Raw genomic sequence first — 24,315 nt, forward strand, 5'->3', positions numbered from 1 at the left:
TATTTGTGGAATGACCAAATTTTTAACTGCTGGATATAAAATAATCACGAAAATTATTTTAGTGCTTTGTGTATGTGTTAACTAAAAAACTCTGAAAGCAAAACAGTTCTGAACAACTTCATAAAATTAATTCTTCCTTCTAGGAGGGCTGAGTACTTCCCAGTTCCCAGTCACACTATTCTCCAAGCAGTGTAATGGATGCCACCTGAACCACTGCAAGTCACCAACACAGCACACGGAATCCATCAGATGAGAGTGTGATATATTTTATTAGAAGGACACTAATTTTTAAATGACACTGAAAAGATTTTCAAATTGAATTTCCAAGTTCAAGTTCCCATGAAAGCTGAATGGTCAGAGCTGTAGTAAACAATATAGGTGAAACCACATGATAACACTCACATATAAAAAATAACTCATTATTACTTGGCTTCTTTTTATTGGAGTGCAGCACAGATACACCCCTTGAAACAATAACTTCAAAACATTTAAGAACATAGCTGTCAAAAAAACTAAATATGCACATTTAAAATAATCTAAACCATTAATATTTAACAACCTAAGACATTTTCACAATGTAATTTCTTCATAATTTTACAGTATTTATCTCAAATACTGTAAGAGGATCCAAGTCTGAAAATATATGTACTTTAAGCTACCACAAGAGTGTAAGAGCATAAAAAAATATAGGAAAATATCCACCAACATTTAGCACAATATATATATTGCACCCCAAGAGAAAAAACAAGTGTGTGCCACAGATCATTATTCATCACAAATCATGATGTGACATCAGAAAGCTGTTGCTGGTGGAACAGCAGCTCTGGTCTTAGTTGGCAAAAACATGCTCAAAGCTTGTGAGTGGGGACACAGTGGTCTGTGAGAACGCATGTTTAAGTATTTAGCAATTTAATTTAGTTGGATAAGAAACAATGTAATGTTTTCCTGTGGTTAAACATTGCCATCTGTACCTCTGGCACACAAATTAAAAAAAAAAAAAGGGTGTGACCATTAAAAGTACGTGTCCTGAGATTTCGTTCTTCAGGGGGCAAAGAGGTTAAAATGGAAAAGCTGATCTGTATATAAATCAGGAACACATGTGGTAATGAGAACAAACAGCAGCCAACAGGCAGGCGGGGACAACTTCTCCAGGCAGGCACAAAATGAGACAGACAAAATACCATCTACTGGAAAAGGGAAGGAAACAACTGATTTTCACTTTGAAATTGGTAAGTTTAACCAATTCTATTAAGTCTTAATGATTACTTAAGGGCTTGTAATTAACTCTGAGTTTTAAAACTTGGTTTCACTGAAAAGCTCTCTGTCTAGTAGTGCAGAGCAGCGTTGCTTTAGCATTAATATTGGTTTCTATCTGTACAAAATCAAGAGGTGACCTTAATATGTGTAACAGGATCTATGTGTTTTGTAACTAATTGAAATAACAAAACAGTTGAGACATAGACTTCCTCTTAAAGTCATGAAATGTTTTTGTCTGCAGCCTACCTACTGGAAGCAGATACCAGCAGCCAGTCTCTTACTGAGGCTGAAACACTTTTGCTTGATTTCTTTGGAAATAAATGGAATATTTAACGTACTAAATTATAGTTTATTTAAAGCTAAGAAATATATCACAGTTGTGAATAATTATCCACTTGATATACCAGCGGCAGGCCTCCAAAATATTAAGTCAATTAAAGTAAGTCTTTATCTTCACTTCAAGACTTGTTCCTTGACAGAGGCAGAAAAAAATAAAGAGAACATTACGGATCACAAAGCACTGAGTTTTCAAGAGTAAAGTCATACCAAAATCTTGATAAATTGTCGTTGATGTCGTAGGTGAGCAGTCGGTCAGGAACGTCGCTGTGGGTGCCCTGCACTGCTAACACATGTGGTGCGAGGGCAAAGGGGATGTCGCTCAGGAGGTCTGACATGAAAGGGCTGCTTTCCAAAGTCTGACTCCTTTGATTTCCCATCTCTGTGCTTGATACAGTCAACTGTGACCGGTGCCCTGTATTTACCTAAAGAGAACAGAACAGAAATTCACACACTACAAATCAGGCATCTATGGCTTTGTACTTAGAACCATGAGGACCTACTAATAAAGGGAAACAAAAAAAAACCCCAAACCAATACATAAAAGGAGTTTCAGAGTTCAGTTTAGGTAGACCTAAAATAGCAGTTCTTAATACATGTTGATATAATTCTTTGGCTTAGGTCAACCAGAATTAAGGCTAAAACAAAAATAAGATTCTTTGTAATGATTACTGAGATCACAGAAACACAGAATATGCTGAGTTGGAAGGGAAATTAGGATCATTGAGTCCAACTCCTGCCCCTGCACAGAACACCCCAAGAGTCACACCATGTGCCTGAGAGTGTTGTCCAAACACTTCTTGAACTCAGACGGGCTACCCAACATTACTCTACATTTATGAAACCCATAAGGCTCATGGGACTTTTTGTCATTATGTTCAGTCTTGTTTAGGGGAAGTTACTTCACACATTTTGTTTCATAAACTGATGAAGCTCCATCTTTTGTTCCCCTGTGCCTTTCCAGAAGTTGTCCAAGAAAAGCATGACTTTTATCATAAAGAACTGTCCTACCTCAGTTATTTCAAAGGATTAAGGATGTTGCTTTCCAGTGTGAAATTGAACTGCACGACTGGCTGGTAAGTTCTATTATATAGTTCTATTATAAAGAACAAATATGTTCTTTATAGAAAAACACAGTTAAAACTTAAAAAACCCACCAACGACCCAAGAACCAAAATCAACAAGGAAATAAAAAACTTGCCATGCAGAAGTAGTGAACAAAATTTAGAGAATAATGTTGAACCCTATCAACTTGCACGCTTTGATCCTGACCTACCAATATGACCTTACTAAGTATTTATCCTGACACTTTTGCCATTTTAAGAACAAAGAAAATAGTATTTACTCTGCCTCTAGAAATCAAATTAATTTAATTTACTATTTATAGCAATAAAATCCTATACAAAGTGATACCTCTCATTAGGCACCCACAATGATGTTTCTGACAACAGGCTCTGAGCAACCTGGTCTAGTGGAAGGTGTCCCTGGCAATAGCAAGGGAGCTGGAACGAGATGATCTTTAAGGTTCCTTCCAACCCAAACCACTCAATGATTCTGCCATCTCTAGAAATGAGATGTTAGTTATAACGATTTCTACTTTGTATCAGCACACATACAGACACATTCAGTATGGTGTTGGAAAGTGCTTAATAAGTCATGTAAGAGCCATGAACACAGACAGGAACTTCTGACTTTGATGAACTCCTGACTTCTTCCTTTTAATCTCCCGTATTCAACACGCAGCCAGAAAACTCCAAAGCTTACATAGCTATTAGGGAAGGAAGAGCACTGAAAGCTTTAAACACTAATTTGGTATTTACCTCATCCTAGGAGTGAAATGGGAGGTTGCTTGCATCCGTGATTTTTAGGGGTGTTGTGCTGCTCAAGATCATACCTGTTCTGAAGCTGAAAATCATAGATCATGGCTGTTCCAGAGAATCTGAGGGTCTTGCTGTCTGACAGAACAGTTTGGGTGGTGGGGTGGTGGTGAGTGTTTTGTTTTCTTGCCCAGAGAATTTAGCCAGGGAAAAGATACTCCATCGTCTTCCCAAAGGAAGGACTGGCTTTGCCTTGAACAACAAGTGCAATATGAGCACTAGTCATTCCTTACACAAACCAACATTTCACCTGGTAGGACAGATAAACCGATGCTAAACCTATAAACCTGCCAACAATGAGTCAAAAATGACACAAATAATCTGGCCAGTCTGTGTCACAGCCAGCACTTGTCTTGGGTGGCACAGGACATGTGCTCTTCCACAGCCTGCTGGGACACAAGGGTTAGTGGTGCTGCACGCTCTGAAAGGGATCCTCACTTGGATGCTTTTGTTTGTACTCACAATGACTTGATAGCTAAGGCTTAAGATAAACTTCCCAAGATGTGTTACTATCATGTCATAGGATAATAATGTTAAATTTCTGATGGTTAAGTTTATTAAAAAGAATGACTGATGCATACAGCTACTAACCTTACTGGTTATGATCCAATACACAAAAAGAGCAATATTTGTCATGCTACTGTAATAGTGGTATGTCTGTTACTACAGAACCCCTACAGCTACAGTTTACAGATACTCCTTTCTTTTCCCTGGCTTTCCTTTTCTTAGTTCTCCACCTTTAGATGTAGTTAACAGCTCTTCAGAAAGCTACATGCAACAACAAAGGCAAGAGATGATAGAGAAGATTTCTTTTGGCTTTTCTTACTGATTCTGGTACCTTTAGAGGACAGGGAAAATAGGAAAGCTATCAGAGAAGTCAGGAAGATAGCCTGTGTAGTTCTCCTATTCCAACTTTTCAAGCCGCGAGCAAAAAAACATGGGCAATAGTACTGTAAATCTGTAAGTTCAGGAAAACACTAAAACATCTTGTACTTTTCTAATCAGTGTAGTTATCTCCAAGATGAAGATCATCACCTCTCACTTTAAGAGGTATTAGCTTCTATGGCTGCTCATTGCTAACACTTTGAGAGAAGTCTTCCTTCTTGCCAGGACCCAAGGTATGCAACAGAACAAAAGTCATAAACACCTTCTGGTACAGACATATTCTCTTGCTAAGAACACTGCCAAACAGACAGAACATCTATTTATGTTAATATTTATCTGAAAGAACACATTTCAGGGAAAAATGATCCCTCACTTGCTGTCCTATTCCCACCGTTCAGGTGATAATCAGAAATCCCTAGAGTCTAATGTTTATTTTGATCGGCAAATTACAGTTTTATGAACACCTGTTTATATCTTAATTGTCCCCCACGCTGGCTGAACACAATTTATAACACAAAGTAGACCATCACGTGGCAAAACTAACTTCAAAGAGGGGGAAAAAAGTCAGAGCAAGAACAAAGCATCTTGGATTTTTTTTCCTCCATAAATCTTACATTTGTTAGAATGGTGCTAAATGGGCAGACACACAAAATTAAAACCCTTTCTGTACACAGCAAATACCATGACAGTGATGGAGCAAGGACCAGCTTTGCTAACTCTGAAGTCCTACTCCATAGTTGAAAGCAAGACTCCAGTAAGGAAGGATGACTTACATTAGAATTATTTTACTGTGAAAGCACCATTTTACCAAACTCAATCTCTGCATACTGTCAGTGAGGTTCTTAATAGTCTTAATAGGTTATGATATTATTTGACTGGTCAAAACAGTAGCATAAAGAAAGCCCGAAATGGCTGACATAAACATAGTACTGGTGGGTCAGAAACAAAGGAAAGTTGCAGGTTAGTTTAACAAAAGCCATGATCTTATCTTAATTCCAGTGGTCTTTGGGTCTCAGTTTACTCAACCCCTCATGAAAAGGTCTTGGGCCTAATATGACAAGATGAGTTCACAACATAAATGTAAAAGGAGTCTAGATTTTCTATTTCAGTTTCACATTTAATATGCTACTGTGACTCCCATGAAAACAGTATTTTTAATTAACTTTAAAAGTTCACATTCACTTTTCTGTTTATAACAAGTCACATTTTATATTACTTATTTATATGAAAAAAAAGTTCCTGTCCTGAAGAATTCAGGTAACAAGGAATTTTTCAGTTCTGCCTAGAGCACTCTTCACAGGCAGTCATTGCCCTTTGCCATGTAGAGCTGTTTCTGAGCATTCCTGTAGTGATATTTAGATATTGGCCTCTTGTGCAAGACCCTTTCAAACTAGACATGTTTCTGTGCTTCCAAAACATGAAGATATCCTCTAAATGAGCTAAGATGTATTTCATTTCTATGCTGGAGAGCCCACATGAGTGAAAAGGCCTTGCTGAAGCCAACCTCCCCAGCAGGCTTTCAGGTAGTGCGATGAAGAACTGGACACTCTGGCGGAGAACATCAGTCACCCATCAGTGCCGAGGTCGCCTGCACTGCTTCCAGTGCAAACACCAGCACAAAATGATGGGATGCCACCGAGGTCAAGGTTATGAAATGGCTTCTGCTTTACGCATGCATTCTTCAAGCATATATAGAACTGCAAGTCCTAGAGAATTTGATATTGCACATTAGTCACACTGGTTTCTACTTAAATGCCTAACTTACTTAGCCAGAATACAATCCATTCAGAGCATATTATCAGGACATTAGCTAAACTAAGCACTGCCAAATGCTATGACACACAATCCTGTTATGAGAAATATTCATTGAATGGACTGAGAAGATAACTGATTTATATTTCACCATACACCAAGGAGTCAAAAAATTAGTAAAACTTACATAAGGTATGGCAATAAAATTTAATTCAAATAAGCAAGGTGTCTTGCTGTATTCTTGGTTTGCAATCCAAAAGAACAGAAGAAACACTATGTAAATATAAATAGTAGCTGGCCACCAGATACTTATTGTCCTCTGAAAACAGTATGTTATTTTGAAACTAACAAAATATAAAACTACCCTATAAAGTAAATTATTCCTTTTCTCTCTTCGTTAAAAGTTGTTTCTCAGCTGTTTTTAAAAACATCTTAGTTGCTGCATGTCTTTGTATTAACCATAAAGTTTGCCCAAGAGTCTCTTAAGGAAGAAAAATGCACGGTTTACAATGTACTGAGAAGCTGGATTTACAGTGCTCTGAAGGAGAATCAAACATTAGTGCCAGCATTATTATCATCCAAACCCTTGAACAAGGTTTTCTACCAAAAGTGATTAATTTTAAAAAATTTACACTTTCTGTAAAACAGAGGGCTTTTTTCCAGAAACAGACCTATTTTTCTTTTAAAAACAGACTTGAGAAACAAACAGTATCTTCAGGTTTCCAGAATATTTAGTAAATACCCAGCAATATAATACTTATGACAGACACCTGCTATGTGACTGCTGGTAAAGAATTATCTTTATTTCAGGCAACTTTGTGGTATTACAGGAAATAGTGAATCATAAGGTATCTAGAATTTATTTAGCACTATGCAGTAGTTACTGATGTATCTAGAAATGGAAATTTTCATATGGGAATGTTCCTCCAATGTGTTTTGGTCGATGCTTTAGGGTACTCACTGGACCTCCTTAGAAAATTTGTAGGAATTCTGGAATGAGTATCTCCATTGATGACAACAATTCACTTTTCAAATAAAAATGGTAATTGCAAAGATGAATGGAGGGGGAAAGAAAAATTACTCATAAGGTTTGCATTCGAAATTTTAACCTAGGAGGACAGAATCACAGAATCAATTAGGTTGGAAAAGACCTCTGGGATCAGTGAGTCCAACCTATGGCCAAACACCACCATGTCAACCAGACACCATGGCATGGAGTGCCACATCCAGGCTTTCCTTAAACACCTCCAGGGATCCTGACTCCCTGGGCAGTCCATTCCAATTTTAACAACCCTTTCTGTGAAGAAATTTCTTCTGATGTCCAGAATTTCTTCTGATGTCCAAACAGAATCAGTAGAACCTTGCTGGCAGTGGGAAAAGTGCACAACATCATGATTTTCAAGTATCACAAAACCCCCAACCCAAACTATTAACAAAAAAACACCCCAACACAACAGTAAGTATGTGACCTGCATCCTTACAAAACTATAAGAAAGGAACAAACCCACCTGGACAAGCACAATACAGGTACCCTGTGTTTCAGAAAACCACATGTGAATAATCAGAGCTGCTATTCTTTCAAGGTTCACTCAAAATTTTAATCAGCCCTCCCCACCAGAGACTCAAGAGCAAAGCTACTCCTAGCTGGGAGAGCAAAATTAGATGTTAGAAGTGCTGGAGACACCACAATAGCTTGCTCCTCTATCCAAATGTCTTCTGGTTGCTTGCTTGCTTTCTTAGCAGAAATGCAGTGTCTGGGATTGTAGCAGTGGCCAAGGATTGGTGTTCTCAGGGGTTGCAGTAGGGCAGACCTACAGGCTGAAAGGTTTGGGCTAACACTGAGTTCTCAGGGAGGCTTTTAAAAGCAAGAATGGCTCTCAGTGGAAATCAGCTTTCCCATTCGCTTTGGGCTCTTGTTTCCAAGCTTCTTATGACTCTAATTTTGTAATACAGCAGTAATTTGTCTTTCTTAAAGAGCTCCTGCTACCTGTACAAGTTTATCAATATTGCTATTCAGAGTAAAATAGAACCAATTTCTTAAAATAAGAGTTTAAGAATATTTTTAATAATTTTTTTACATGCATTTTAGGTGTTTTTCTTTCTCCTCTAAAGCATGCTTTTCAGCTGTTCCTAAACTAGAATGGAATCAAGGTCAGGTTAATGCTACTGAAATCTTAAAGAAAAAAATCCTAAACAAACAATGAAAAGACGTTCTGACGTTATATAGTTTTTCTCTATTACAGCAAAGCTCCTCTCAGAGTATCTTGGCCTGCAAAGAACAGCAGGGAAATCTTTGCTAAACCACACTTTCAATATCAATATTGATGTATATTTCCGAATCCTTATTGGCATTAAAGCAACTGGAAAAGTATAATTACTAGAACAATTCTATAGGGCAAATGCAGAATAAACTTGCTGTAATTAGATGTCATTCTTGCCCTCTCAAACAGCCATAAAACTGTTAATCTCTGCAGAGAGGGAGAGCTGCAAGGTTGCCATTTGAACTCTGGATACTCTGAATGTTCCACAGTTAAAGTGTGTTAATTTAAAAAAATTTAGACTTTCTGTAAAAAAGAGGTTTATTCCCAGAAACAGACCTATTTTTCTTTATTATCCTAGTAAATACTAGAGATGCCTGTGAGTTTTATTTATGAGATACTTACAGGATGTAATTCTACCCTGAAAAGTATCCTAAAGTACCACAAAATACTTCAAATTTAGTGTCTAAACCAACTACCTCGTTTTGTCAACCTAGAAGAAAAAAAAACTTTTTCTTTGTTACCAGTTTTGAAAACTCAAACCAGTACAAGATGAAGGTTCTGTTTTTACTCAATTCCCTATAACAGTACATCACAGAAAATATTTTGAGGGGAGTTAGTGATAAATTTAGCAAATATGTTGAATTTAATATAACCAAAATGGTATAATGATATTTTTATTTCTAGATCTTACTTTTATTCATTTATTCCTAACTCCTGTTATTTATTTCATTCACAAATTGTTTGAAGACAGAGAACCAAAACATTGCAAATATGGGCATCTACAATGAGAAACTATGAAGTTGTGAACAATCAGGGATAAGATGCAACGTGAAAAGAAGACTGCAAACCTAAATGAAAGGAGAAATAAAAAGGAAGAATAAAACGTTCTAAAGCTTTATTAAAACTTATAAGGCTTAACTTCCCAGCATTAAGTAAAGTAATTATGCTTATATCTTTCCTTCTGTCCCAACCAATTTCACCACTCTTGGGCCTGATAACTGAAGACCTGTATCAACACTTATGCCCCCTCAATAGCAGGATTCCTTTCCTTGCTGCTTCCCCATTCCTCTCTGGAGGCCCCTGAGTTTTAGGGCACCATCTTTACAGTGCAGTCCCCTCTGCAACACGATTATTGTAATAAAAATTATCTTAGAAGAATGAGACGGGTGTGGGTTCAACAAGGAATAGTTTATCTAGATCCTCTGTTCCTTCAAAGTACTATGTAAGCTATTCATAGCAAAGATCTCAAAATAAAAGCAACATGAACAATATTTAATATCTTGTACTTCCACTACTGCCAGGCAATGGTACTAACTAGGCCAGAATTTTTTTCCTTTTTTTCTGTAGCATGTATGCTAGAAGATTAAGAAGTTAACACAAATTACTATAGTAAGTGAACTGCAAGCCAGAACTGTAATTGAAAATGCACGTAGCCCTAGACATCCAGCACTGCATTCCACAACCACAAATCAGAAGTGAAGGACAAGTCAATATATTGCAAAATGAACAGGCAAGTCTGATAAATGCTGATAATGGATTTGTTTTGTAACTTCAGTATCATCCAGAAGCACAAAGCCTTTACATCTATTTTGCTGCTACCTTCATTCATGATGTAATTCAAAACTCAGATAATTGACTTTAAGCATAGCTGGAGAATATACTAAGACATTAATTTAATATAAAGTTTTACCAGTATAATTAAAACTAAAAAAAAAAAAATTAAAACAGTATTTAAATAATCTGTTTTAATCTAGCAGCTACATTTGGTGGATGTACTTAGTCACAACAAGATGTGGTATTTTCTCTACTGCTTCAAGCAAAAAAATATTCTAAAGACTTATGGGAGGTTGACCTGCTGAACAGCAGAAGCTTAGACTAACTGGGTCTCTGCATTCATGTCTCTCTACCTCTTGTTCCCAGCCCCTGTTACTGTTGAAGTTCCAACAGGGTAACCTGCTGTGGTAGGAAAAAGATGACAGCTTCTCTGAGTTGACAGATACCCATGGAGCAGAACCTCTGAAATGAGGGCTAATATTGCATTCTCTCATTACTGTACTAAGTGTGTGAAAATCCAAGGATTTGAATGCAAAAAAACTGTCTACCAAAAGAACTTTGGCAATTAAACATAAAAAACAGAAAGAAAATATTTAGCAAACACAGTTGCACACAAAAATAAAGCCAGAACATTTTCCAGAAATTAGAGCAACTGTGGAAAGTGTAGATCAGATGTTTTGTTGCTGGTTTGGGTTTTTTTTTAAGAGGAAAAGGAAATCTCTCCTTGAGTAACTGAGAGAGTCAGCAACATCATTGAAATATCTTGCTAGAATGTCAATATCAATGAGAGAAAAAAGGCAGAGGGGTAACAATTTCTATCAGAGGAAAGGAAAAGAAAATTATCTTGGATTAGGTTTTCAGAAAAGAAGGTAAGTAGAGGGAACAGAAAAGAATTACTAGGCTGAACTCAGGTCAGTCTTCCCCCAGCAATACCTAGGAACATGCTCAGCCATGCCTGCAAGAGTAACTAAAGCCCTGGATCTTAAAAGGATTCTCACACAGATGCATGAATAAAAATTGCTGTACTAAGTGCTATGTTCTGAGGATTTTATCATGCTGCCTAAATTCTAAGCATGTGGCAAGACTAGCAATACGTCCCGTTTACAAACTTAAAATATTTTAATGCAAAAAAAAAAGAATTAAGCAAGTATCTTCTCATACAACTTTCCACCTGCTCTCTCCATAGAGAATTGAGTCAGTAAGAGAAAGGAAGGATGACTATTTGACTTTAATTTCCTCCATAAACAGTCTGTAACTGGAGCACTTGTCAACACCACCCTCAGTAAACAGGTTACCAGGAGCCAGAGTTTGTAAAAGCTTCAGTCTACAAACAGCAACAAGACTGAGTTGTCCTCATCACCTATTGATCAGGCTTTTCAGGTTCAGGAACAAAAGTGTCATGACTCTTAAAGCAGCAAAAGGCAAAATAATTAGTTATTTAAATAAAAAGGAACTAATACTGGTCCATTTCTTTTAAATAAGGTGGCTGCTTTGACGCTCCTTGTTTTCTATGGATGGAAAATAACTGGATTGCAATGAAAAGGAAGAAGGGTACTTTTTTTTTAAGATCTGTTTTTATCTAGAAGTACTGCTAATCACATTAAAACAGTAGAAACACATTCTTAAAATTTGTAGTACTATGGAAGCAAAGAAAAGAAAATTGTAAACAAATAACTAACATTTTATTTTGTATTTTTTAAAAGTGCTTTAGAACAAAATTTGAATATGTGTTTCCCAGTGCACAGTCTCTCACAAGAAGGACAGGAGCTTTGAAGTTCTGGTTTGTTTGGAGTTTTTTAAGACAAAAATTACAGCAGAAGTACATTGCAGCAAAAGAATCAAACAACACTGATGGAAGGTACAAAAAACCATATTCCTGTCTTACTAATACTAGCATTCTGGGCTGAAATGGGACAATTTTCATGTCATGTTTTCTTCCCATTAAAATGGCCCCTGCCATTTGTGTTGAGTTTTATGTTATTTTTTCCCTCTGAAAGTGGCAGTGCAACTAAGCTAAAGACATTGTTTTCTTTCTTCCTTGCTGTTTAGAGTAATTGTTAACAAGCTGCCCTATGCTACAGGACCTCTTTCACCCACCATTTTGTGCTAATGCATCACATTGCAAATATCACTGTACCATATTCGTGGCAGTCTCATCAAGTGATGTATGATCTACATTGCATTTTAGATCAATTTTAATATTGGGAAAGCCCAGAAGGTTTGCTCTGAGAGGCAGGATGACTAACTGATCAATTTGTTGACAGCAGCAAAGTGAACCAGTATTGCTGGCTTTTAGTCAAACCACATGTATTTGGGCAAGAGATACAGGATAATCAGTAGTTTATCTGGGATTAAGCTAGTCAGAAGAGCCCACAATTACAGAAAGGCTGAAAAATGTGATGGGAACATCTGAGCACCTAGTTTGAGCATCTCTTGCTACAAATAACCAATCAATATAACTGAATAAGCAAGCAATTAAATCAAATATACAGTGAGTTTTTGCCCAAATTACATAGGGAGGAATGCAAAGTGCGCTTCTTGTGTACATGTGCCTTGATCCCCATTTGGTGTATATGACCCTTCTGGTAAAGCCTCATCCTTAAAGTGAAGAGGTTGCAAATCAGGTCAAATACACTATTTTATGAACTTTTTACAGGTGGGTACATACTTTGCTATCTATAGGCACAGAATTATGAAAATATACTATGCCTGTGTGTCATTCTTTCCCTACAGGATGTCATTTTGTCTTCAGTTGCTCAAACACCACAAATTGTGCAATCTGACTGCAGCACGGACTCCACAGGCAGGGCTGTGGGAGAGGGGGCTGCTCCAATCCATTTGTTGTGTTTACATGTATTTGCTGGCCAGACAGAACATTCATGTCCCACCTCGGAAGGCTGTAAGGCTTTCTCAGTTCTTGTAGTGAAATCTCAACTGAAATTACACAAAGGGATTAACAGTATTTCACACTTGCAAAGTGCTATAGAAAAGTGTAAGACAGCACTGCATTACTTTTTTTAAAATGAACTGTTTTCTAAGTTCAGAGAGGAAGTTGGTGACAACCACGTCAATTCACATCTCTCAATTCCCACTCAAGTTCCCTATATCTAAAAATATAATGCTTTTCTAAAAAAAAAAAAAAAAAGACAATGGACATAGTATTAATGATGCTACTGTGATTACGAAGTATCTGAATAACCCCAGCTGTGTATCATGTTACACAAACAAGTCCAGCTATTCACTTTAGAATTGAGAAAAACCCGACAAGGTGATAGTCTTGCAAGACACCCTGGGTCTTACTGGTTGACCCTGGCTCAACAGCTTACACAAACTGCAGTTTATTAAATGTTGCTTCTAAGGCCACTACAACTAATCCTTTATGACATAAGGAGCAGACTTTCTCATATATATTCATATACCTAATATATTTATATATAACATGTACATAAACCCTCCCCTGAATTGTCCAATTGTTGTCCAGTAAGGGCAGACAGAAGCCAACTGGTCTACATGTTCTGGAGATCTTCCTAGAATGAAAAGGTCTCATAAATATTTGGTAAATTATCTAACAGATAGCAATATGAACAATACAATATAATGAAGCTTTACAAAGTGAATATGTTATTGCACACTAATAGTTGTAATATTGTAATGATTGCAACATGTAATAGATGTAATATGCAATATTTGAATTTTTTTTTGAGCTGAAAGGGCTATTTACTTCCATTTTCAGTAAGATCACAAGCATATACCGTGCCTTTCTTATCATATGCCATCTCTACTTGATATGTACTTTCTATCTGTGGCTGCACATGGATTCCCCAATGAAGTCCCAGCTATTTACTACACACAAAGGATGAAGGAAGCTAAGAAAGGTGATGTCCATTGCAGCTGCCAAGGCTGAACACAAGTCATTCTTATTTAAAGGCAATGTTAATATTTCACTTCTTACAGCTTATGATCATGCATGATAGTTGAGTAAAACATACGATCTTTCTTCTGATGGTACATGCTTGATGACTTGCTACAGACAGTCTTATTCCAGTCCCTTCTAAGAATGGATAATTTCATTAAGTGATTATTGCCTACATACGCAATTAAGAAGAGAGAAAATATGGACCAACATGCTTTAAGGGTTTTATATATGAAAAAGAAGATCTTAGAGTTAATATGACATATGACAAGCAATTAGTCTAACCAGGCCATGACTAGAATTCTACCTTATGAGAGCTTAAAAAAAAAAAGGCAAAAAAGCAACAAGCTAAGCAACAACATCTTTAATAGATACTGGATTTTGTCAAAAGAGCAAACTAATCACAAATAATGTGATCATAATAATTTTGAAATATAAACCACTTTCTCTAAAGTAAATGTAGGGAACTCAAACTGATGCAACAAATCTAGCCCAGAACACCCTTCTTGAGATTTTAAGTATGGGACCCCTTGAACCATAAACCAAGAGTCAGTAAGTGAACAGAGACATGACCAGTAATAACTCCTTTTCCAGTAACTTGTAAAAACAATCCAGACAGACAAACTTAAGGAAAAAAAACAGCCAATAATAGCTCTGATAGAAGCAATTAATTTTAATTAAAAAAAAAAAAAAGGAAAACAAGATAACAGTAATATTATTCATGCCTTGGAATTATATCAGCTGACCTGCTCTACAGGATATCCTAAAAGTCTATCAACTTCAGCAGTACTTGTTAATTCCACTAGAAGGGTAAAAAAAATTATTTTTCCCCTCCTCTGTGGATTCCCAACTCTCATTTTCTCTTCCTTGATATTTTATATCTCATAGTATTTCTGTCTTTTCAATTGACTCATATGTTCCTTAACCATAAGGGAAACTGTCTAGGAAAATGTTATTTACATCCATGCAGAATCCTTACACAGAAGCTGTACAAAGGATGATTTTAATGAGTCAATGCCAATTCAGACATAAAAGATATTCCCAATTTATTTAGCTACTTGCCTAAAATGGTGCATACCTGTTTCTGTATGCATAAAATCATAGATAATTTAAAATTTACTTCAGGAACCATCGGCTTTCTATCTGCTATTGTTCTCAGCTTTTAACAGCAAATTATGAAAAGAAAAGGCACAAGAATCATAGCAGAACTATTACAATTCATAAAGAAAACTAAGTCCTAAGATGATAAGAATCACAGCAAGGTATATAATTAGAGTGGCTGTAACAACAACATATAAATTAGATAATTATGGATTAAGCAATCCCTTGGGGGATTCTCTCTTGCCCTAGAAAACATTTAACAAGCTCCTTAGATAGAAGGCAATAACTATTAAGTGTTTGGGGGAGAAGTAGGACTATAAGGAAAAAACAAAAACAAATAAGACACAGCAAGATAAAAATCCTAATTTAAAATCTAGAAATGGCTTTCATTTTTGGTAGTTTATTTTAATACACTTACTGATCCAGTTTTCCCCCATTAAATCTGCTGACATCTGTTGGCTAAAGAGCGCATGTCAGATTATCCAGAAGTGCAAGATCAAATAAACATGAACTGCTTCTTAAGGTGACAGTAGGGAGATACAAAACACTGCAGTGATTACCAGAAATGTAATTTTTTTGTTGTTGTTTCTTACATCAATGTAATAATCCCAGGTGTCCTGCACACCAGATATACAATAATCTTCATAAATCCTAATTCAAAGCCATACCATCTGTCAAAAATATTTTTTATGTCTCCTAATAGATATGCTACATAATTGCTCTCACAGTAGGGCAAAAATACATGGTTGTACTAATTTGCTTTACCAGTGGAATACCTCATTATCAAAAATAACCCCACCACATTACTGGGGTTTCTAGCACTCTTTATATATCAAAACTAACCTTTCCATTCTGCTATTTTCTATAACCTCAAATGCCCAATGAAAGCAAATAAAGATTGAATTATCTGGAAATTGTATGGTAATAATGGAAAAATCACAAGCATAAAAAAATAAAACCACAGTGTCTCTTTCTATTATGATTGTGTTGCAGTTAAAATTAGCTTTGTATTTCATGGTCACTAATTTACTAATTTAGTCACTAATAAGACTAATCTAAGTTCTCAGCCCTGCAGAGCACTAACCATTTTGGACCCAATCCAGAAAAGCACTTAAATGTGTGTGTGACTTTTAGTTCATGAGCCTGAAGCAACTTCAGAGGGATCAGACATGCCTGATTAGGCCCAGAGCACGCATTACCCTGCCAGACAACACGTCCCCCTAGGACTGACCAGCATCAGGAGATGACCCTCCCAAACCACTGTCCATACTCATAGAGATGGAGAGGACACTCCATACAGGATTGTTCAAAGCAGGAGCTTCTGTCTGAAGCAGAAGACAAAGTGTTTGGGTTAAAGTCGGCCTTTGAGAACACCCTTCCTCCAAGGAGTTTTTAACTACCTGCAATTCCCCAACCATGCATGCAATATCCAAACAGCTGAAAACAACACCGAGTGAGGCATGGCAGGGGTTGCAAGAGGTTCTGTTACATGTTCCTAGTTGCAGCAAGACGATCTTGATGTAAACTTTTATTTGTGCATTAGTTTGAATAATTCATACAAGATTATACAAATATATGTACTTGACAATTCAGTGGTTGTACAGCAAACCAATCCAATAGTACCTAAGAAAATGGGAAATTCCAAAGATGATGGCCATTACCAAAAAATACCCCAGAAGATATCTTCAAAAAATCAAACTCAACCTCATTTCCCCTTTGAAATTCCATGAACAAAGTATTACTTCATTCTTCTTTAAATCATGTTTCCAAAAGCACTTCTCATGTTTCACAAGGTTTATATCTAATAAGTAGTGAATAAGTTTATATTTAAAAAGAAAAGCACATTTCCAGCAACTGAAATTATGAACTGGTGGATGAACTAAATGCTCTTTTGTTCAGTTCTGCATGACAAATTTCAGATGCCACTTTGCAGAAACAACTATATTTTAGCATACTGTTCTATGTTTATCAAGAATTTGTGGTTTTATACTAACAAGGTTATTATTTTAATTGATGTTCTATGTCTCTATGACATATTGAGTAAGTAATACAATGCTTTTCCAGTTTCTCTAAATTGGTAAAATTCTGGTAAAGTTCTCCCACGAATTTACAAAAATATACTCACCACCGCAAGGAGGAATATTACTTTCTTATTGGCCAGAATTATCCATTTAATTTCCATGATTCACAATTATTCTACCTCATTTAAGAACTTGAGAATTCCTTTGAGTAAATGTGAAGTCCAAACTGGAAAGAATTGCCTAAATACTACCAAGTGCTGGATCTTAATTTTACTGATTCTGTCACAAGCCAGCTCACACGAGTATTTTTGTGACATGTAACTATTTTAATAGCAAGGTGAAAATAAATCTTTGTTTCATTTTCACTGTAATATCTGCTATTTTATTTTGAAAACTTTGCTTCTTCTTTCAAACTCATAAAACTTAAAATCTATACAAGTTCCTCTTTTCCTGAAATTCCACAGAATGGACCAAACCACTGAGGCTGCAGTAACTGGCAGTTCACCATCCCCAGCAAGAACATCACATTAAGGGAAACTACTTTTGTCCAGTAGGTAACTACAACATCAATTCATTACACTGCCCAGATATGCAGGACTTCAGTTGCAAAACACCCTGGCTCAGATGTGCATGGATCTGAAAGTCAGACTAAAACTTTGCAACTGGTTGGAACTAATTCATACTTCCACATTATCAGAAGGTAAACTACTCATTACTTACAATGAATTAAAGATTTCTGTATAGGACACAGTTTTAAATTTTAAATTAAAAAAGAAGACTACAGGCCACACATATACACAGACCACTCTTAGAGATGGAAAAATTTTCACACACAACTCTACTATACCAAGGGACTTAGCAATAATAAATATTGAAATGGCATTGAAAAGAGACAGAGAGACAGACACTATTAGTACCAAGGTGAGATATGGGAAAAAGAGACAGAATAGGATAAGCAAAAAAAATGAACCACAGAAGCACAAAAAGTCCAAGCCAAACAAGTCACCTTGCAAACGTCTAAAACTATATGGTAATGGAAAACAGGCTCATACTTGGTACAAAAACATTTTCAGAGTAGGTGGAGAAGGAGATACATGTACATCATATGCAGAAATATTCTGAAAATCCCTCACCTGAAAACATGTATCAAATATCAAATAAACCAAAGAGAAAGAAGTTCAGATTTACAGCCCCACAGTAGAGAAACAGTAAGGGAACATACACTAATACAGTCTATTATACTCACACATTTACATGTTACCCATAATGGTAGTTGTGGAAATAGATGACTTATGTAAATGTGTGACATTTGTTGTCATTACTCACCACTAATGCTTCTATGCAATTCATTAACGTTCTACCTACAGCTTCATGCTTGCACAACTCAAGTTTAAAAATAAGATATTCAGCAATACCATATAGCCCAGCCTTCTACTATTTCCTTTTCAAATCCACAGCAATAGGCTTGATATTATTGCCATCTAATTAATAGCAGTGCTGCTATAGATGACAAGGAAGGCTTAGAGTCATTCAGCCAATGGAAGATGTGAATGTGGTGAAATCATCTTCTGCAGGACATTCATGCTTCTTAAATGAGCTGCTATGGAAGTTTCATCATGTGTGCATAAAGAAAAAGTCTCCTACCTGTGGAGGTTGACTGTACATTGGTCTGGTCTCTGGAAATGAAGTTTTGTCCTTTGAGTTTCTGCTTTGATCATCAGCTGTGTCACCTACCAGAGTAAAAAAAAAACACCCTTTTAAATCACTTAAATCCTTCATATTTTACAAAGAGTAAGAAAACCTCTTCAGTTTTCCCAAAATCAAATTATACCCTGAGAAAGGGGACTCTGTTGCCACATTTATATTTACAATTTTGAACATAACAGGAAATGAGAGAACAGAGAAATTTTGAATATAAAGAGAAAAACGTTGAGAAGTGATCTGCAAAACCCAGGACCAAATCTGTATCAGTTATTCAAAGGGGAAAAAGGGGAGAAAAAAAAAAAAAGCAGGGCCCCTAATTTTGCATACTTTGGGACCATTAAGTACTAATAATTAGCAAGGGGTACATAGCAGTGTGACAGTGTATGCAAAGGAGATACCAGATGCACATCCATCACATCCCAATCCAATGTCAGGCTAGAAGGACTGTTACTCTATCCTCATTCGTAGCCTCATTTCCACACAGTTGGTATCTGTGCATGAGTGCAGAAAGAGAGACAAAGCATTCTGAGAAATGGCCTGGTTTTGACTGTATGGGGACAAAGGCTGCTTGGCAGGCTGGGCACTAATCTCCTCTCATTGCATACACGGGGCTGCCTCCGCCCAGGATTTTACCGAGAAGACACAATTCAGTTTATCCCAAAAGCTGCTGCTGGTACTGATCTATAGATGGGCAGATCACATCAATAAACTGGAGAAAAGATTATTTTAACATTTATTTTTAAGAAGGTACATTATCAATTTTACTAAAAAGGTAGAGGTAGTAAAAAATCCCCCAAAATCAGAATTTGTTTCTCAGATGTTGCAAAACAAACATCCACTTATCCTATCTTCTCCAATTATCTTTGTCAATGGAAAACTGTACCAGAAGTTGTAAAGATTTTGCAGATTATCTCCTTCTGGTGTTAGTCAGTAAATAGTTTGTAAGAACAGACAAGTGAAAAAAGATTAAAGATTTAGTTACATATTTGTGGTTTTATTTTTACTTGAATTCATATTGCTTGCTGTAATGGTGTATTTCGGAAGTCCGCATCTTTAAAGAGTCCTGCAGCAACAATTCAAAATGAAAGGGTTCAAGTTACAATAGTTTAACTTCTTTGCTAAACCAGTGGTTCTGGCTCCCCTGTTCCATTTTCTCCAGAGGTTTACTTAGAGCCAGTGCACCAAGCAGAAGCCTTTGGAAACAGCAGCCAGCTTCTGCCTGTGCCCAGTTAGGCTGAAAAGCCAATGACACCCAGGTCCATGCATGTTTGCTCCATACAGTCATGGCCCCTCAGGTCTGACTGGTCAGATCCCTCAAGTACAATGCAATATTTAGTAAAGTTTTTTAATAATATCTAGGTTTTGTATCTGCTTTTAATACCCAAGTATTTTTCCTAGCATTGTGTGCAGAGAATCATCATCTTTGTCACAGGTCTTCGATGCCTATTAATTTCATTAATGTCTACACTTTCAAAGATCTTTTCTGGAGCTGAAAGATGCTTCTCAGTAAACTAGTAATTCTCTTATAAAATACTCCAAAGCACTTGTATTCACAAGAGCATTAAAAAAAAAAAAGGTGTGGGAGAACAAAGGAAATGGAGATTCAATTAATCTTCCATTTCACTCCCAGTACCTTGAAAAACACAATTTGTAAGCACCTATACGATAACGAGGTAAATAACAGTCATGAAAATCACAAATGTTAAACAATTAGTTTACATTTGTAATGAAGTAGAGGCCTGCAAACAAAAATTATTATGAGTCTTGTAAATGCACCCTGCCTCAGGGAGGTGTAAAATGGCTAACAGATACAAGAAGAGGGCACTTAGGCATATCATTAGTACACTTGCTGTGGATGAGACTGCAAACAGATTTAAATTGTACCAACTTTAGGCTAGATCAGTTTCTCCGGGAGTAAGGCTACTAAAGCACTTTGAACAATCTAACAAAGTGGTTTCTCTTAACAGTGGTTAATCTCCAAAGGACTTCAGAGACAGGCTGGAGAAACATCTGTTGTGAATGGTTTCAATCATGCCAAGTCAAGGAAGACAGATGACCTTTTTGTGTTCTGTTCTAGTCCTACATTCCATGATCAGTGCAGGAGAAAAGACTCCACAGGATACATCAGGGCGCTTAGCTGTCTGATGGAGACTTGTAAAGGTGCTAGGAGACTGCAGAGAGTTGGAAAATGACTCACTGAGTGTGTAAGGGCATAGCTGTGTGGGCCATTGGTACCAACGGGACATACTGGGTGAAGTTGAGTGTTTGCATAAACATACTGAAAAAAGCTACAGTAGGGATTCAATAAACACAGGAACCAATGTTCCACTCCTTTTCTTTACAAATCATTCCTGAGAAAGCATTCAAAAGTTTTTATATGAAAAAAACACTAAGAAAACACAATTCATGTATGTTAATGCTATCTAGAATATACTTTTCCTCTGTGATTAGTTTTCCTTAAGATGAAAAGAGTCTTGGTTTGTAATCAGGACCAAAAGGTCAAAAATGATCACAAGAAAGGAAGAATAACTCATTTAGAGAGAAATGAATTTTTTTACTTAGAACTTTGTCATCCAGCTCCCAAAATTCACAAGCTCTTAAGGAAGCCAAATATAGGAATACCTGTAGTGTTTCAATTCAAATTGCCTTTGTGAAACTGCACTTCAATGCAGAGTTTTTCTTTGTAAAAAAAAAAAATTAAAATGGAGAAATCCCAACACCTTGCCAAATTTTCAGGCATATGGTCCTGCAAGGATGAGCCATGCCTCTTTGTACAGACTTCTATGATTTGAGTTAATGGAGTTAAAACACTGATAGGCAGCTGCTGAAGACACCAAACTGTCTAAGACATCCAGCAGGATGGAATAGTGTTCCACATAAATTGGTATTTTCAGTGTACTTTTTCACTGTTTCCTATCTCAAATATTCAAACAGATTAGTCATCTTTATTTCTACTAGCCCAAATAATTAATTAACTGTGACATACCTCCCCACTCTATCAATTCCCAACCCTATCTGGCTTGCCATAGCTGACTTACCATGTTTAGCAACCCACAAATTTTTTTTTTTTGTTGAGCTTGCCTTGGTTTCCCATTGACCTACAGCCTAATCTCTGTCCTTAACTGGAAGTCATAGTTTGTCTTTCCTCTTCAGGCTCAGCCTTTAAAATGCTTCCCTCTGGTCTGGGTTCTCCTCTTCTCCTCTGCAACCCCATGATCTTCTCTTCTTACCCACCAACCACCATGTGAGGAAGGGGGATGATGCCAAACACCAAACAGACATGAGAGCACAGACTTTTGGGTGCAGGAACTGTGTGGGTTCTTTTGAATACTTCCAACATTCTGGTTGATAGCTGTTGACTGGGGAAAAAACCCAAATAACCAAACCACCCCTCCCCTATAAACACTGAGAGAAAAGCCCCCCAAACAAACCCAAACAAGTTCTCTTACACAATCTCGATGTAAATAGGTATACAATCATATTTTTGCCAAACTAAGCAACTGAAATCTGGCTCTGAAGAACGATCACAAATACATAATCTTAGTGGAAAGGGTCCCCATAAAGTTTTTCATCAGAATTGAAATTCATCAGAACTGCAAATATGTTCATAGATAAGGGCAGAAGGACCATGGTAATCACCTAGCCTAAACTCCTGTAAAAATATAGGCCATAAGATTTCTTGAATTAATTTTTTTGAACTAGAGCAACTTTAAAGCTGTATTTTAATCAGGAGATAAAAGACAAAATTATTTATTTTAAAGAACACTTAGATTCCAGCTCATATATTACTTGGTTTAAGTACTGTGCAAATTTCAATCATAAAACTCCTCCTAAAAACAAATCTAAGTCATCTATCAAAAAGATGACATATACTGTTTAAAGTCTATAAGAATTAGAAATGAAGGGCACTTCATGCAATGTAATATGGTTTAAATATCAGCAGCATAATCTGTAATATGCAGTACATTACTGGGAAAAATTATCAGGAAAATAATAATCATGCTCATTGCTGTAAAATATTACCTTCCTTACCAATGGGAAAATATTTAAAGTTTGAAGAGAAAGTCGTAGGCGTATTTATCCTACTGTCCAGATAAGCTTGTATTTCAGATCCTCAGTCTTGGGAGGCTGTTTTTAAGTTATATTAAGCCTTTTCCAGGCCCAAATAATCAGTGTTGCACCAAAAGGTCAGACATACATTTCTCCTTTCACTAAGCTGATGCTGGATTTACACCAACATTCTCCAAGTTCCATTGATATCTTTTTCCAAGAACTGCAGCCAGGTGTTCCACAGGAAAGAAATATCTAGTCCAGTCCTCAGTATGTACTATATATATCCTCCCTCAGAACTCAGAGTTTTTGGTGTCTTCAGGAATCTGCATTCAGCTGCCTATCTGGACCTCAGCGAACTCTCATACAGAAAGGTTCACCCACAACTTTGGCTTCTACTCAACAAGGAAGTGGTGTTTCTATTTATACTCTTTCCTCTTCCAGCATTTTGTTAACCTCAAGCTGTGTAGTCTCTTGATCAACAGACAGCATTTAAAAGCCTAGCCCACCCTCAGTTTAATAAATTAAAACCAATTGTAAATGTATTTTAGAGTCTTCTACAATGTAGACTGCCATTTGTCCTGGTCTGTGCAAAAATCCTGTGAGACGCTGAAGCACAAACAACACAGCAAGCAGTAACTAGCTACTGAATACATGGATTTTCAAATGTCACCTTCAGCTTCAAAAGGAAAACAGCTATTTTCCATTATGCTTTAGTTGCTTAACTCTTTGTCGCCAGTGATTATCGTCTATATCCTGCATAGAGATGGCAAGAACAAAGAATATTCTGGCTTCTACTTGGCAGCAAGCAGACAAAGAATTTTAAGAGAGGATTAGTAAGATCTGAAAACAGGAGAAATTGACTCTGTGGATGCATCAATGTTTTAGAACGGTTTCTTTTCCCTCTTTCTTACTCATCAATCTTCCCCTCTTTTCCTGAGATAAGGAAGAAAGGTCAGACACAGCAATTTTAAGTTACCCTGCTCCAGGATGAACTAGTAGAACTTCAGGCTTCAGACCATCAATACTAACAGTGTTTTCAATCTCAGGAGGTATTTGAGAAGTGCTGTAATTCCCTCTGAACGTCTGCATCTATGGGAGTTCCTGTGATCGCTCTTCCATGCAAAAGGTTTGATAGCACCACTCTTTCAAGTCCTGCTCTCCTCTCAGCCTCCAGGTCTTTCAGCAGGGATGAAATGTGTTTCTGCTCAGTCTCTTCCAGCCCTGCTTGCTTCTCCAGCACTCACTTCCAGGGTCTCACAGCTTCCACTTAACAGTCAGTTTCTATCCAGTGAGTGAGCTGGGGACTGCACTGGGCTGGTCCCAGGGAACCTTGATGGCAGTACCCCAAACATAGAATTGTGCTGATTTTATGGGACCAAGACAACTAAGAGAAGACAGGGAAGACACAGGGAAGACCCTTAGAAATTTTAGCTAATGAGCATAGAAGCAAACTGAATGGTTTGGGTTGGAAAGGAACTTTAAAAACCATCTATTCCACATGCCCTGAATGGATTGTACACAATAAGCTGTAAGTAATTTAACAGTTTCCATTAGTGATCAACAGATCACTCAGTGATCCATCTGAATCAAACAAGGCACTG

The 24,315-nt window shown here is 36.9% G+C and overlaps 1 protein-coding gene across 4 annotated transcripts in view; it reads right to left on the bottom strand.

The window, feature by feature from the left end:
* Nucleotides 1–245: 245 nt before the first annotated feature.
* The window catches only part of UMAD1 (UBAP1-MVB12-associated (UMA) domain containing 1), a 78,896-nt gene continuing 54,826 nt past the window's right edge, over nucleotides 246–24,315 (bottom strand). For all 4 annotated transcript variants that reach the window (XM_066196908.1, XM_066196891.1, XM_066196917.1 and 1 more), the window contains 2 exons: nucleotides 18,602–18,687; nucleotides 246–2,018 (listed from right to left, as the gene is read on the bottom strand). In XM_066196908.1, coding sequence (XP_066053005.1) covers nucleotides 1,761–2,018; nucleotides 18,602–18,687 — 344 coding nt within the window. In that variant the 3' untranslated portion in view covers nucleotides 246–1,760. The remainder of the gene's footprint in view (nucleotides 2,019–18,601; nucleotides 18,688–24,315) is intronic.

The sequence above is a fragment of the Chamaea fasciata genome, unplaced genomic scaffold (genome assembly GCF_029207755.1).
Source record: "Chamaea fasciata isolate MVZ Bird 193981 ecotype frontalis unplaced genomic scaffold, bChaFas1.0.hap1 SCAF_1, whole genome shotgun sequence".
Lineage (NCBI taxonomy): Eukaryota > Metazoa > Chordata > Aves > Passeriformes > Sylviidae > Chamaea > Chamaea fasciata.